This window comes from Dermochelys coriacea, chromosome 1 (assembly GCF_009764565.3).
Source record: "Dermochelys coriacea isolate rDerCor1 chromosome 1, rDerCor1.pri.v4, whole genome shotgun sequence".
In the NCBI taxonomy this organism is placed as follows: Eukaryota; Metazoa; Chordata; order Testudines; family Dermochelyidae; genus Dermochelys; species Dermochelys coriacea.
The window spans coordinates 248,269,279-248,286,266 of record NC_050068.2 but is presented as its reverse complement, the minus strand read 5'-3'; the positions used below and the strand labels follow the sequence as shown (position 1 = coordinate 248,286,266).

The window sequence follows — 16,988 nt, the reverse complement described above, 5'->3', positions numbered from 1 at the left end:
TCCTGAAAAAAAAAAAAGCCTCCTCCCCCTCCCCCCGTAATATTGTCCTGACGCCTCCCGGGCCCATTCCCCCGAGTGCGACGAAACGCCCTGCGGCTCCCGAGCCGCGTCCGCCACCCGCTCCCGGGCGCCCGGCCCGGCTGGAGGCGATGCCGCCGCTCCCGTCCTAGGAGGGCGTGGCAGGAGCAGCAGCGGCAGCAGCAGCAGGAGGAGGCGGGCGCTGATTGGCCCGGGAGGAGGGGGAGGCAGAGAGTTTCCCACAATGCCCCGCTGCAGGGCAGCCGCCGATGGATGCTGCGGGAAGGTGCTGCCATTTGCAGCCTCCTCGGCGAGCGGCTCCAGCTGCAGCAGCCGTCCCGGCCCCGGCCCCGGCCCCGCACCTCAGCGGCTGCAGCCGCCGCCGGCCCCGCGCTTGCTCCCTGCTGCTCAGGCGCCGGGGGGCTGCTGTCCTTCCCGCCCCGCAATGAACCCCCCGTCGGCAGCAGGTGAGGACAAGGGGGCTGCAGGCAGCGGCAGCTGCTGCCGAGGAGCCGAGGGCGGCGGGGACACGAGGAGCGCGGCGGCCGCCGCCGAGGAGGAGGAGATGGGAGTCGCCGGCCAGAAGGAAGAGTCCCTGGAAGAAAAGCTGAGGAATTTAACCTTCAGGAAGCAGGTGTCCTACAGGTGGGTGAGCCTCGGGGGATGGGATGGGGGGACTCCTGGAGCCGCAGGGAAAGGGTTCCAGCCTTGGAAGTTTCCCTGGTGGCTGCAAGCTCCCCGCTTCAGCGCTGCGTTCTTGCCGCCCTGGAAATAGCTGAGAGGAGGCACCAAGTTGGTAGCTTGAACCACTCCAGCAGGTAGGAAGGGGCCAGTGGGGGAGCTCAGGTTGAGATGTGGGGACCCCCAATAGCCCACTGAGCTGGCTCTGGTGGTCTCCAGGAGCAGACAGCTTTGAGGTAGGTGGTGGTGGGGTTTGGGAGGGAGAGAGATTCCCCAAGAGAGAGACTTACTCAGTGGGCTACAATATAGAGAAAGTGCCATAGGAAATAATCTTTTGGTCAAGTTAATGTCAAAAATGTGTATATAAATAGTGTGTGTGTGTATGCATGCATATATGTGTTTTATATATATGTGTGTAGGTATATTAGTATGCTTGTCCATGAAACATGCTATATTGTGGCAGTTGGTTCTGATGTAGTGTTTCCACGGAGTGCCCTGACAGCAGGCTGTGGGAGTTACGCTGTCAGAATGATGTTGCAGAGTCAGGGATTAGGGTGAGGGCAGCACCATAATTGTCTGTGTTGCTTTTATTTTCCCCAGTCAATCTGGATTACACTTAAAAAAAAACCCCATGATCTTGTTTACAATAACCTTCCAAATAGGGAGAGAGCATTAGGGTGTGTGTGTGTGTGTGTGTGCGCAGACTTCAGGATTATCCAAAGAGGGTCAGAAATACTGCCTGACTATCAGGGGAGTGATTCTTGAATTTTGCTGTTTAGAATAAAATTAAGGCTGCTAATCATTTCTTGGGCCTCAAAACATTTATTAGAAAGGGGTCACAAAAACATTTCCTGTGGCATTGCTGCTTCTGATCAGGATTTCTTTATGGAAAGTGTCATGAAGAGAAAGTCTTCTTTCTCTCCCCCTCAACCCCCAAGTGAGTCATTATGTAAGCATTAGCAGATGACAAGGTATGTGGGTGGTTATACTGAATACCCACACAACTTGGCTGATTTGTGAGGCAGAAGACCAAAGGCCAAGCATGTCCAAACACCTGGGAAGTGTGGGCATTTGGTATAACTGAAGTATAGTGTTGCTTTTATGACTTTTTTTTTCCATTTTGTCACAATGCATTTACACCAAATACTCAAACAACTAGATTCCTCTTTCAAAAATATATTTCTGTCACTTGATAACTCAGGGCATGCTAATGGAGTCCTTCCTTTTTTAGGTTACCAGTTACCATCGGTTCCCAAGTCAGTAACTATTGAAAATTGTTACTATGTGAGAGGTGTTTGGCTCATGTCAGAGAAATTGGTGGCCTCAGTCTAGTTCTAGAAGATTTACAACCACATATCTCCCCCCCAACCCCATCATAGTGTGACCCCACACCTTTGTCAGTGGTGAGCCACATTAACTGTGATGGTGGAAGAAGATCATATAGCTGCTACTATTCTGCCTTTAGAATAAAACAGGACTTCTGTGTCCAGGGCTGTCAGCTCAACAACTTTCACTAGCACTGAGGTGCTTCATAAAAATACTTTGGGGCTGTCCCCTTATATTCTAGTCAGGTTAATAATGCTGCTCTCTCTCTCTCACACACACACTCTCACTCACTCAGTGATGGTTTAAAAGTATGTAATTACATACTTGTGGGGAGATGTTGCTGCTCCATAGTTAAAGTTGAATTTAAATAATACTTCATGTATGGATAGAGAACATTTCTTCTGACTTTGAGTAAGGGGTGACTGCTTAGCTGATGAGAGTAAAGCTGTGAGTGATTCATACTAGGCTGTCCTTAGTGAGTGACACTGGCCTCCTCTTGAACTTTTTGTATATATAGCATCTTTCAATATTTTTATAACTTTATTACAGTAGGTTTTTAAAAAAATTGTACATTTTGTGGCAGAAGCTTGTGCCAGTTGCAGCTGAAGACCGGAAACTCCACAGGTGGGTTAATAAGCCAGGGAGGGTCAGTTCTAAATGTTGATATCTGCTAGCCAACATGCTTTTGGTGCAAGAGGGATGTGGTTTGCAGTAGATTTGGGAAGTGTTTCTATTCAAGTTGTATATGTTCACTTTATTTGATTAGTTTGGGTATCTTACACTTACAAATCTATTTGCAACATGTTCTCTTTCCCTGGTACTGTGAAGTATGCAGAGCCTTTTCACTGGGTCCCCCGCATTTCTGTACTGTGCATATGTAAGGATTTCATAATAAATGTAGCTTGGGAGGAATGGTGGGATTTCTCCCCTCACCCTTTCCCCACATATGTGTGAGCGTGCAGCAAGTCCTGAACCTTTAGAAATGGGAGGTTTTCTCAGTAGCTTTTAAATAACCATTTAACTTGGAGGCATATTATTCATTCTGCTTGATTTAGACTGAGGAAAGGAAAATAAATTCTCTATGCATCCTGGGATTTCCCCACACTTCTTCTTTTTTTTTTGGAACTGATTTCCTGCAAGGAATGCTCCTTTTTTCATTTACTCACAGAGCAAACACCAGAGTCAAAGATTTGTACAAAGCACTGCTGATGAGTTTGGTTTTTTCCCCTCTTAAAATTACTACCTTTTTTTCTCTGCAAATTATGGTGCTGCAATGGATTTATAAATGCAAATGACTGTATAATGTGCAGGAAACTCTATTTATATTGGCACTTAGTCTCCTTCACACAATAGTACAATAAAAATTAGTCAAAGCACCACACTGGCTTTCAAATGGTTCATTTAGGGTTGTCTTTGTGTGTGTATTATATTGACACACAAACGTACATCTGTATATGTACATAAAAGAATATAACAGGAACATGCTTAAAATAGCTCAGACCCATGCAAATAAATGTAAAAACTGCATTGATGACAAGTGGCTAAGTGGAACATGAGTGGCAGGGAAGGAGGTGAGATTTTTTCTGGGAAAGGGGCAAGGGGGAAAAATGAAAGAAAGAAAGAAAAATTTTTTTTAAAGTGCTGTGTTTGTATGCCTCTTTCCTATCATACGCAACCTGTGTTGTACATGAATTTTGGTTACTTTTTCTTAGTTCCATTCCTTTCGTCCTCCCATTTAGTCGCTAAGCAACAACTGTTTCGCTGTAAGACGATCTAGTTAGGGTAATTACGTAGTTACTGTGAAAATATAACTTGTTAGTTTCACAGGGGCTATGCCATAATTATAATAAACAGCCTAGTTCAGATATAAATGTTTGCATTCATGTGACCAGTGTATCTGAGTGCAGGGATTGATTTATTAAATTGGGAATGATGTTGTGTAATATATATATATATACATGCCATGCATACATGGGCATATTTGTCCCTTTATATAGTGAAATCTAATCTGTATTTGGCATTTAGAGAAGACCACATAAGAAATTGCTTTGTGTCCTTAGGCATGTTGCTCATAGTGCTCCAAAATCAATTAAGTGTATTGTGTTGCCAGCTCTCATATACCAGATGCAGTCTATACCAAGAGAATGCTGGCAGAGCTACTCGAGGAAGAAACGTTTTGTTTACTCCAAAAGCTGCTCATACTATTAGGATAGATGTTTGCTTGCTGTTTTCCTCCCAGCAGTATATTTATATACACAGTGGGAATGTGGCACTTATCTGTGCTTTTGCATAAGATAGTATGTATGCTGAGTATGTATATGTGCATATGTACAGTCAGTTTAAGTAGATCTTCATTTGCAGATGGGGTACTTGCCCTTCTAACTTTGATTAGTCATTTTCAGACTTGGAGAAGTCTCAATACATAGGTATGTGAAGCAAGCTCTGGGCTTTGCAGCTAGACCTTAACTATCAAGTAACATGTATCTTACAGTCTCTCTAGCAAGACTGTAAAAAAGCATCGTGGGTGTGTGGCATTTTCTCTAAATCAAGGATATGTGGCCAGCCCAATGGCTGTTTGGTCTAGATGAAAGTTGAGGAAATGGTCTGCCTTGTGAGCCCAGTTCAGGCACCGACATTGGGAAATCCTCTTCCATATCTGGGACTTTACACTGGAATAAAGCACCCCAGCAGCCATTTTAGTGCTGATTTTTACTGCCCAAATATTGTGGTAAGCATCATAAGCAACTAAATATGAATATTGGGCTTACAAATTTAAGTTTATCATTTTTAAAATATATTGATTTAATGAAAAATTCACCTCCATCCTCCACAGAAATTGGCAAAAACAGATGCCTCTCCCACAAAGCAAAAGCTCCGCTAACTCTGGTCCTTCGAGGAGCATTACCCCTCAAATCACAAGACCTACCTGGACATTTAATTAGCTGTGTTGAGTTCTTTGCATGTTATCACGTATTATGATGCTGGGAAAGCTTCCCCCCCATCAACCCGGAATTTTGTTTCTGCAAACTTCATATATTTCACTTAAAAGGGACACTGTCAACTTAACTTTAGTCCAAACTTTATTTTTTTGTTAAAAGCAGCTTTTGTCAAACCGATGATCAGTAGAAATGTTTCCACTAAAGAAAACAGTCAATGAAAGGTTTAAGATAGACATCATCCTGACACATTTGAAATCCCAAACCATAGCAGGTTTATAAACCTTAAAATTAAACTGAGTATAAACAAAAATGAAACTGCACTCTCTTGGTCATCATTATGTAAGTGGGTTTTCATTATTTAAATGGAGAGAAATATTAAAAAGTAAACAAGCAGCATAAAACTTGGCAAGCACATTGGCTCTTTAAACTTCTTTCACTTCTAATACTTAGTGGTATGAGAAATATGAAGTATTTGACACATGGAATACGAAGGTAAGGTTTTCTGCTTGTTTAAAAATTGTCAGTTGCTGTCTTTTAAGAGTTAAAGTGAAATTCACCAAAGAACTTTCCTATGAACAGGTTATGTTATCCATAAATTTAATTCTGTCTTCACCTTGACCTGTGGGAGACAACCTTTATTTGATGGAGTATTAGACAGGCATTAGAAACCTTAGCAGTGTATGGCTTTTGCTCAGGGGTTTGTCAAGGATGTTTGGACCAGGAGCTACAATGAATGAGACTTGCACTGCTAATATGTAGCAGTCTGGCTACTCACGCATCATGCATTGTATTAGGCTAATGCAGCCTGCCCTGATAGAAAACAATATTGTTTCAGTTTTACTAATGGAAGCGGTTGGGGGTGGTGTTTCTGTGTTACTGAGTCTGTTTAAAGTCTAGTTCCACTCAGAAAAGTGACTCTTTAAAGCTGGCAGTTGGAATTTCCATGATTATTATTTGTCAGCAATGGCCACAAAACCCCGGTCTGGTCAGATGGAACTAGTCACTGGCAAAGACCATGAGGTGCTTTGATACCACAATGATTAATGTGGTATAAATACTTAGCTGGATAATCCTGGAGCTAAGGGGGAGTCTGGACCACAACAGAATTGCAAAGAATAGACCAGAACTTCTGTAATTCTCATGTCACTCACTTGCAAACATGATAATTCTCCCAAAACTCCTGTAGGTCTCACTTCACTTCAGTGAAAATTGAGTAGTAGAGACAGTGCTGTGGTGATATCTCATACTACTAAGACTTCATTACTTTTATAGAATATGACAGCACATTTACTAGTGTACCATGAAGCATTATAAATAATTAAAACTGAATTAAATTTGTCAAAATAAAATAAAATAACCTTCTGTGATGGAGTATCTTTGATCTTTTAATCATTTTGTTTGCTTACTCTCAACATTATCTAATCCTTAATGGGTCTCCCAGTCAGCAACGTGAATTACAGAGGTAATCCTACATCAAAATGGCAAGAGACAAATTTTTATCCTTTAACACATGTCGGAAAGTAAGTTTCAGGTACTGGCTCAATCCCATGACAGCTTACAACCTTCTTCTATTGAGTTTCATGTAATGCCGTTATGGGACACACTGACATATGACGTTTCAAACTACTTTGCTTTCCCCCTTGAAGCATTACCAATTTTTTTATAATTTACTGCAAAATGCATCAACTTCATGCTTTTGCGTACATGGTGAGGCCTCCAAAGAGCTTTCCTTTAAACTATTTATAATGCTTTGAAAATGGACGTGGAGGCTCTGAGTTCTGCTTAGTAAATGAAGAGAGGCTATGACTATTCAGAGGCACAAATAATACCATGGCTAAATAGCCTTATTCTGGGGCAGTTGCTTCTCGCCACCCAGCGCACCAAGTTTTCTGTTGCTTTTAAAACTTTCCATTCACTTGGGAATTTTAATATATCCATTATCTATGAATCCTAAAAATAAGATGGGGGAGGGGGAACCCTACTAAATTTTCTAGTCTAGTGCTGTACTAATGCAGAATTAATTAATTTAAAACCCCATATGGGTAAAATGTTTTTGTTGCATTTTTCTTTAGGGAACCAAGTCCCCCAAGTTTACAAAATTTGACCCTTTCCTATTCCTGTACTCACTCTCCTTTTCTATTTTGATTTGTGACACATACCTTCAAGATGACTGAGCTAGTGGCATAGCAGTGTAGTGCTCCATGATGATGTATAGGAGAATCAAGTCTGTTAGAGAATTACATTGGGTAGGTTGCACCAAATCATTGGAGAGCCAGGGAAATAATATGTTCTAGTGGCTAGCATTTAGGTCGGGGGCTGAGGAAACCAGAGTTCTATTCCCAGTTCTGTCACTAACTAGCTGTGTAATGTTTGGAACAAAGTACTTGATCAAAAACTTTCAATAGGGTACCTTAGCTTTCAGGCACCCAACTTAATGTATATGGGGTCTGATTTTCAAAGATGCTGAGCACCCACAGTGTCTTTTGACTTCATTTTAGAGTTGTGGATGCTCAGCACCTCTGAAAATCAGGCCCTGGATGTCTCAATATGGGTACCTAAAATTAATGGCCACATCTGAAAATTTAGACCATGTATCCCACTTGCCCCATTTGATACGTGGGGATAATACTTGTTCGTTTTTGTAAACCTCTGTAATATTCTTGGATGAAAGTCACCATCACCCAGATTCAGCAAGGTACAGTTTATACTTGTGCTTAACTTTAAGCACATAAGTAGTCACATTGACTGCAATGGAACTACTCTAAATTAAGCACATGCTTACCTGGTTTGATGAATTGGGGCCTGTATAAGTGCATAATAAAGTGTTATACAGGTACAAAACTGTAGCCCCAGGTGAAAAGCATTAGCTAATGAAAGTGGAATCAGTGCCACACAGGGTGAGAACACCTTCATTATTGTTATTCCCATGGAGTACCTAATCCAATAATCCACATGTCTCACCTGAGACAGTATCAGTGTTAACAGAATGATTTGCCTGCAACCTCATGTGGCTCCTGACAGCTTTTTATTTGGTTGAACTTGGCTCTCTGGTCGGGCTGCTGGGAAGCTGACATGTAGATACAACACTACCTTCTGTGCTCTTTCCAACTCACTAATTCTCTGGTTTATTTTGCTGTAAATCCAGCACAGTCCTAGCATGTGACACTGAAAATCAGTCAAAGGCTTTCCCAGATATTAAAAAAGAAAAGCAGGCAGGAGAGACTTGCAGCTCTCTTGGCAGCTTCTTCTAGTTGCAGTGTTGTCAAGAGGAGTCTTGTCTTGAAATGAAACAAAGTGTGGGGTAGAGGAACCCCTTTCGCTGGTGTTGGTCTACAAGGGTTTGCACAACATGTTTTGGCTGGAATGATATATTTGCTCAATCATCTTGTTCACCTGAGTGCCTTAACAGGTTTTCTTTCCTATGCGCTGGGATTTCTGAGCAGTTTGATCAATCATCACCCACATCAGAGAGAACCTGCCTAGGTGTGGGAGAGGTGAAGAATGGCAAATCAAAAAATGGAGAGAAAATGGAATGTATTTCTGTGAGCGTGTGTGTACACAGAGGCTGTAGAAGTCTGTGACCATGGGTCTGTGATGAGTAATTCATGGGGTTCTGTTTGTGTGGGCAGGCAAGATGATGTGTGGATTACTTCATCTGTATGCAGGAGGGTGTATATTTGAGTGTGTGTGTGTATTTTTGACCGGTGTAGATGTGTATGTTGTGTATATTTGACCTGTGCTATGTATTTTGTAGGCTGTGTTGTAAAAATTATCTGTGGGGTGTGTGTGTGTGATGGAGAGAGAGCTTATCTCTGTACTAAATATATCTGTGGGCTTAGTGTGTGGGGTACAGCCTATGAATGTGAGAACATAGGTCTGGGCTGTGTATTCTTTGGGCTCTGTACATGTGTGCTTTATGTGAATGTATATGGAGGAATAAGAAGGGACATCATTAGCAACAATTGTTTTGCTAACCCTTGTATATGGATTACTGTGTTTTTCCTTTATTCAGCTTTCCTTTCAGCTGTGGCCATTCATATTTATGTAAATAGAATGTGAATGTTTTTGCAGAGTGAAGGCCTTGGTCTTCTGAACTATCTCATTTCTGATTGAAGGTGTTACGCCAAGAAGAGTCACGTCTCAGAGCTGACAACTAATGACTTTAAACCAGACTGATGAGGCTTCTCCTGGTTTAGACAGCTCCTTTTTCTTACTCTTCTAATAGTTTCCCTTCTTATTCCTTGCACCAGCTAACCATCCTCAGTACAGGGGATCGAATGTATTTGACTGGTTCTTCGCCCTCCCTCTCACCACTGGTTTCAGAATCATTGCTTTACTGGGGTGTCTCAATGAGTAGCATCTTGAACTTCCAGTGAAGCTATCAGGATGGTCTAGTTATGTCTGTATGTTATCAAACAAGAAAGATGAGAAATTTAAGTGAGTTCATGTGCCAGTCCATTGTCCTCTTGAAACCTGGTTTTGCTTTCTGGTTTTATATGAAATGTAGCATTTTTAGGGGACAGAGTTGGGAAAGTTGTTAGGGATTCTTATCCTTGCTGCCAATGAGAATTTGTTCATGTTACAAAACAATCACACAACATGGCACTCTTGGAAGTCTCTGCTGAGGAGAGGCCCATAAGTGAATTAGCAGGCAGTGTGGTGGATCAGGACTTGGGTGCAATAGAAGAGTTTCAGTAGGGAAAAATAAAACCCTTCACTATATTTGTTGTCATGCCGGCTTGGTCCAGGTATGATTGGTTCTTCACTTTGACAAGCCTCAAAAGTTAATACTTCTCTGTCACGCTCCACCCAAGGCCCTCAAAGTGCTTTAAAGATAATTCATTAAGCTGTACAAAAGTCTCTCAGTCGTAGGGAAGTATTATCCCCATTTTATAAATAGGAAAAACTGAGACAGAGAAGGATAAAGTGACTTGCTCAAGGTCACACACAAAGTCTGTGACAAAACAGTTCCTTCTCCTCAAAAGGAAATAAGAGAATCAAGACAGACTTTCAGAAAAAATGTGGGAGGGGGAGAGTCAGAGGGCAGGCAGGTGCAAGAACATTATCACTTCATCTCGTTAGTGGCGTGCACATAGTCAAATTTTTGGTTCCAAATTATTTGCATGTTGAATGATTGTGGCAGTTCATTTTGAAAGAACTACATTAGCCACAAGCCACCATTGGGTAGCATAGTGTCCCAGATTTCTGAGATCTTGCAAGTAGCACACTAAGATGACTCAGTGTGAAAGTTAAGGACTAGCAGCTTTATTAAATACTTCCTAACTGGCTGTAAGGAATTCATGATCATTGGCTATAGTTCTGTTATTTTCTTTATAAAAGGTGGGTGCCTTTGGACACTGGGATGTACTCTGACACTACCATTTCCCATCCTATATCTGTGTGAAGGAATACAGGGCATGAGTACATACAGGATTTCAATCTTTTGGGCTGCCAGTCACACACATTTCACCAGCACTGAATTTACATAAAAACAGTGTGTAATTGCACAGGCGATAGTGGGCAGTGACCCTAGAACAGGACTGGGTTATACAGTGTGGATCCACGTGAAAGACAGTATTGCTGGGATGGGCCATTTATCCAGTGGTGGGAACCCTGCACTCTCATTTGGGAGACATGGGCTCTATTTCTGGTTTTTTTGGGAAACACTTGACTGGCAGGAGCTGGGAGTGGAGACCTTGGGGCTCGTCTCACAGAAGGGCAGGGAGGCGAGAATCTTCTCAGCATCATCCCCTTCAGTCAATTTAAGAAGTGGATATGCCCTTAAAAATCATGCCACCTTTTCACTGCCAGAAGGATTGAGTATGCCATGTGGGTGTGAAACAGGCTATGTCTAGTCACGGTGTGTAAGAGGAATGAGCGGGAAAGTTCTGGCTGGGACATGTTTAGTCTTCACAGGAAGAAACAGAAGAACTTGTGGTGTTAAAACCAACTTGGTGTGTAAATCTTTTGCTTGTGAAAGACATCATGCTTTTTATGTGATGTTCCTTCACTCCTCAAACAAGTGCTCCAGCATTGGTCTTTTCTTAAAGGTGAAATGAAATCACATGCTCTGATGGCCTGATAGTCCTTTCCAAATTGTATGCCATATGGGAATTTGACCCTTTGGGATACACTTTCAGAGTGGTGCGTGGTAGGGGAAGTTTGAACTGCACATATCCCATCAAAGCTGATGAGAGTTGTGCCACTTAGAAGCCCACTATGTTTAGAAACTGGTCCCTTATGCTGTTTTATCTTGCTCTCCCGGGTGCTGGGATAACTCTGGGGGCTGGGGAAGACAGAGAAAATGAAATGGGTCTTAAGCTTTTTAGCATAAAAAGATGATGAGAATGTTTCTCTGACATGATACTTTATTTCATTAGCCTGCTAATGAGTTTCCTCTGGGGGTGGTGACAGGGGTAGTTCTTACACTCTTATCTAATTACCAAATGATCCCATGAGTATGTCTGTGCAAGACTTTTTGTTGTGAAAACCCACTGGATTTCATTACAAACTAAGGACTGCCTCCTATGGGATTTCTGTGTGTGGATCTCTCCTACTGATGTCAGTGAGCTTCCCTGTGTGGGGAGCTTGCAGGATCAGGCCCTCAGTTTTTGCAGATTTTAGGCTGAGTTATAGTTTTGAGTCGACATGCTAGGAGACTAAGAGTCATAGACTTTGACTTTAAGGCCAGAAGGGACCATCATGATCATTTAGTCTGACCTCCTGCACATCGCAGGCCACAGAGCCTCACCCACCCACTGCTGCAATGCGCTTATGACCTCTGACTGAGGTATAGAAGTCCTCAAATCTTGATGTAAAGACTTCAGTTACAGAGAATCCATCATTTACTCTAGTTAAGACCCATGGCTTCCCCAAAATCAAGTTAAACTCCACAGATGTGGACAAGTTTCATTGTGAGTTTTGAGGGTATTTGGACTCTGAAACACAAAGTGAAACGCAGGGGCTATGTATGAACCCACGCAGACTGGAAGCAAAGGAAAAGTGCCTTTGTTGCCTTTACCTGAAGGGATGTTTCTCATACAGTACCTGTGTAATTTCTGCTGCCCAGACTCACAGGACTTCGCACCCCACTGTGGTGCTGAAGTCACCTTCAGGCCTTTATATGATTTAAAGTGACATTGATGAAGGAGTCAGCAGTGCCCAAGCAGCCTGAATCTTCAGGAGCATTGGGCTTTGTGTCAGCTCAGAGGAAAGCCATGTTTTATTTTTCATTTTGCCTCTGCAGGTAGCCAGCAGATTCAGCTGTCACTCTTTCTTCCAGGCCAATATATTTTGCTCTGGGTTGAATAGTTTCTTATTTTATTTTTGTTTCTGGATTTTTTTTTATCATGATAGAACATTTAATTTCTTCTTGCCCTCCCTTCTCCCTGACTCCTCCCTCCCCCCCACCCCCAGTGTGTCGCTGTACAATCATTGTTTCCTTCCCTGGCTTGTTGCTCTGCTTACCTGGAATCTGTTGTTGTCCCTCCTGATGCTTTCCAATGGTTACCAGCACAGCTATGCTCTGCACGCAGCGTGGTGTACCCCAAGTTGCATGGCAGCAGGGTGTGGAGGCATGGATGAAGAACACCCATGTGTTCATGTACTGCACTTCACATTCCATAGTGAATGGCTATATTTGTTATTCAACCTGCGTGAGATCAGCTTCTTTCTGTCTCCTGTGGCTGGCATAGGCTTGATAGTTCAATGCTGCTCTGTGGCTTTACAGTCAGGAAGCTCAGCATAAGCTGTTTTCCCCCACTGTGTTATGTTTGCAGTTATGGAATTCCTTAAGTCCAAAAAGACAGGATATATTGCAGTGATCACAAACTGGTATAGGCACCTTCTTTGTAAAAGGCGGATGAGAGAGCCTGATTTTGGAGTTTCCCCAATCAGCATGAGAGAAATCTGTTCTTCTCCCCCCCACAAAAAAAGCACCCTTTCATAAAGCTGCTGGTGGGGAATGCTGGAAACCATCAGTGTGGAGAATCCTGGGTCATATTGCAACCAGGATCCATATTACAAGCAAACAAGAGGCCAGACTGGATAGCAATTTGAACACTATGCTCATTCTCGTTTGGGTGCTGTAGAGCAACTTGATGGGCTATTTTTGTCCCTGGAGATCTGGATCAGCTTCCTGCCTTTCATTTCATGTTTCCAGGATGTAAGTCATCATCTTGCTAAGATGATGAGTCATTTCATCATATGGACAGTCAGGGGTGCCTCCAGAAATTTTTCACATGGTATGCCGCAGGCCTCCCTGCTGCCCCTTTCCCGGAGGGCTCCCCCATGGAAGCACTCACCACAGCTCTCCATACTTGTAGCAGGGATCTTGAAGCTGTCACTGAGTGAATCCTGCTAGAAGTGGGGTGAGGCCAGGAAGGCCTCTGAGGGGCACGGAAAACCCTGATACAGGAACTGTCCCCATGACTGTGGCAAGGAGGAGCAGTGCTGGCTACATCACTACCCACTCAGATTTGGCCCCAAAGGAGCTCCCAAACATTATGATGGAGGGACTGTGGGGGCCAAATGTGGGTGGGCAGTGAAGCTGCCAGTGCTGCTTCTCACCACTTCTTCGGGGCCAGCTCTTGCTCCAGGAGGGTCCAACACTGATGTCTTGGCACCATTGCCAATGGTATGCACTGTGCACAATGTGTATGTGGCTGCCTGCTTCACTGTCGGCAGTGAGGAGAGGACTACTGACTAGACTGACATGAGGGTTGAGGGATAGTTGGTGTCAGCTGTAACACTGTGTCCATTAGAAGCTGGATTGAGACCAATAATTCATTTCACATAGGCTTTCAAGCAGCTAACTGATCATGTTCAGACACCGTTGATTTGGTCTGTGATCAAACCAATGACCTAGAGGTGAAAGACCTCTTCCCTCACTATCCGTTCCCTGAGCTATCCAGTCTCCCAAGTGGTAGTCTTCAAAATTGTGTGTGGAGGAAACAATTGTACACTGAGGAGTATGCTGTGATTTTAAGCCCCCTTGAGAGGGGCACGTGGGGAAGCAGTGCAGCTGCAGGGACTGCTGGAGGAATTGTGGCTGGCTCAGAATTCCTCCTTGGGCTCTGGAGGGGAGTGTATACTGGGGGAGAAGTTCCACCACCTTTTGGAAAGGATGCACTACCACTGAGTGGGCTCAGCTCTGCTGGCTCATGACAAAGTCCATGGCCTTGCCCCTTGCTTTGCCCCTTTGGGGAGCCTGGCACCACCAATGACACTAACCAAGAGCTGCACCTCTGCTTCCCAGTTACATTCCATCAGGCTGAAGTGCATGGTTTGAAGCTGGAGACAACTTCTTGTGTCTTCTTTTTCTTTCTGTTGTGCACCTGTATTGTCCAGAGCAGGGTACAATCTAGCCCGGAGTGTGTGCTCTCCAGCTAAGATGTCTGTTTCACATAGGACTCATGCATGGTTTTTCTTTTTTTTTTAAAGTCAGTTTCTATTCTTTTGCCCAATACATGTTTAGACAGAGACCTCAGATGATTTGCTGATTGTTCTTTGTAGCCAGGAGAGATTTCTAGTGCAGTGTTCGGCTGTTTTTGTTTTGACAGTATGGTCATCCAGATAAACAAGATTCAGTCAATTCAGTTCCAAGTGGTGCATTAGGCTCCAAGCTGTTCATTGCAATTTCTCATCTCAAATCTAGAGAAGGTGCCAGAGATCAGGTACCAATGAAGTTTAGGGAAAAGCCTCCTCTAATCTCTCTCACTGATCATGCTGTCCCTTCTCCTTTCCCCAGAGTGGAAGACGAAGATAGCTGAATATGGTTCTGTCATCTGCTTTGATAGGATTGTGAAAACACCATCTACCTGTCAGTCAATGGCTGCTTAGCTTTGCAATTCCCTCTTTTCTGAGGGAGGTTTTGTGCTCAGTGTTTTTGTTAAAATCTGATGTTTTATTGAATTAAAGTAATGCAGCCATAAAAACTTGGTGCAGAAAAAGAGAAACCCATAGCCATTGAAGCCCTCAGTACTGGTTCCTTCCTTTCCCTTCCTGCTTACCCCCCTTCTCTGCCATTTTGCGTTCTGGACATAGAGGTTTTGAAGGAGATGAAGGAACAGGTGTTGTTATCTAAATGTTCTTGTCACTGATTCTATTGGGGTTCTATACTACTTTCTCCTCTGATGGTGATGGTAATTAATAACATAATGTTAGAGGGGGAAAAAAAAAGTCAGTCTTGTTTTTTATAAAGGGTGCTGCACTGATACACCCGAGAAGCTGAGGGCCTCTGTTTGTTCACAAGAAAGGAGCACCACAGATAGCAGCCGTGTAGCCTTCCGTCATGCACTAACTATGCCTCAGCCCCAAGTTCGTGGAGTGAGAGGATCGTTTAATTTCTGTTCAGCCATTGGCCTCTCTCTCTCTCCTGAGCCTTCCAAGAGGGTGCCATCTTTTTAATAGTGGATTTCGTTTGCTAGGGAAGGGACAAGACAAGAGCCCAGCTCCTTTTATGTAGATTGTTAAGCTGCCATGAGATGGTATTGCCCTTCTGTCACCAATGCTCGTTTTGCCACATTTCACAGCTGTACATCTCTCTGAATGAAAGCCCTGGGTCCATGCCTCCTATAGGACACAGGGTGCATGAGGAGATGTGCTCAGAAAGCTCAGACAGGTGCTTAATGTCAGGCCATAGAAAGAAGCACCAACAGGGAGTCATCATTGTGGCCCTGATCAGACTTTCAGGCATTTTCAGCTCGTTAATGTTGGAATCCCAATCCTTACCCTCTCAGAAAGCTCACATAAGCAACGATGGGACAGGGGAAAATTTGAGAGGAGATTGGAGTACAGAAAGGATGGTACCAGCTGTGAACAGGTACTACAGATAAGGCTATCTATCAGCATGGCTTTGAGCTTAGAAAAGTCCATTAGTGCGTGTGTGTGTGTGTGGGGGGGGGGACAGGGCTTTTTTCCCTTTGAGCCCATGGTCCCAGTTTTCTGCTAATCCACTCCTGACATGAAGTGTGGGAGAAGCACACTGCTGTCTCAGAAAGGTCATGCAACAGTGTGTCAGGATTCCAGTCCTCCTTTCACACTGACAGTACTGCAGAAAGTGCAGCTCTGAACTAGAAAGTCTTCTGGCTCTTGTACAGGGAAGTCCATGAGTTGGCAGTCTCCCCCCCCCCCCCCACGCCCCAAGACCTTGTTTATGATTCTCTCTGACTGGGTATCATCTTCTACCCCTCCTCTATCTGATTGTTGCAGCTGGAGCATTGTTCTGATTCAGTCATTCTGAAGATGGTGTCACAATTTGTCAGGTGTTGAGAATGCTATTTGCTTGATGGAAATGTTGGGCCCATTGTGAATCTGTTCTAACAGCTCTTCACAGTAAGGCTGTAAAACAATGAGGAAAATTTACTATACATTCACACAAGGCATCTTCTATTATGTATCAAATATAAATAATACCAGGATAAATACAAAATAGTGAGATCATCTCAGACTATCTATTCAAGGTAGCGTTAAACATGCACAGACAAAATAGAGGTTGTCAACTCTCAGCTCTTTAATGACAGAGGTATACAAACAAGTAGATAATACAAGCAAGCAGGTAGGCTTAAAGAATGCATCACAGTGGAGTCTTCTGAGCAGTGGGTGTATGTATGTAAAAGCTTAAGAGGTATTGCAGAGAGACTTTTGTAAAGGAGCTATTCAAACAAAGCAGCAATGAGAAAACACATGGGTATCTCCCAAAATAATAACAAAAACAAAAAATTCTCTATCGGAATTAAAACATAGCATCTGCTGCTCACATTCCCTCTTCTCTGTCTGTGGAGGTACTATGATATATAATGCCATTGTAGTTCAAATCTGACCCAGGTTGATAGTGACTAGAGCTGATTAAATTTTCTAAGGGAACATTTCCCCATTGGAAAATGCTGTTTTGTTGAAATTGAAACTTTCAGTGGGAATGTGTCAGTTTTGATTCAATTTTGTTTTGACATTTCTTTTTTAAAAAGCATTTTGATATTTATTTTATATTATTAGATCATAATATAAAATAAAGTCAGACTTGGA

General features: G+C 43.1%; 1 protein-coding gene across 4 annotated transcripts in view; it reads left to right on the top strand.

The window, feature by feature from the left end:
• The first annotated feature begins 282 nt into the window (after window positions 1–282).
• The window catches only part of DGKI (diacylglycerol kinase iota), a 304,108-nt gene continuing 287,402 nt past the window's right edge, over window positions 283–16,988 (top strand). For 2 of the 4 annotated variants that reach the window (XM_038400320.2, XM_043518603.1), the window contains exon 1: window positions 300–663. In XM_038400320.2, coding sequence (XP_038256248.1) covers window positions 464–663 — 200 coding nt within the window. In that variant the 5' untranslated portion in view covers window positions 300–463. Of the gene's footprint in view, window positions 664–16,988 lie in introns of all 4 variants that reach the window. The other 2 variants (XM_038400325.2, XM_043518599.1) reach the window with 2 other exon arrangements.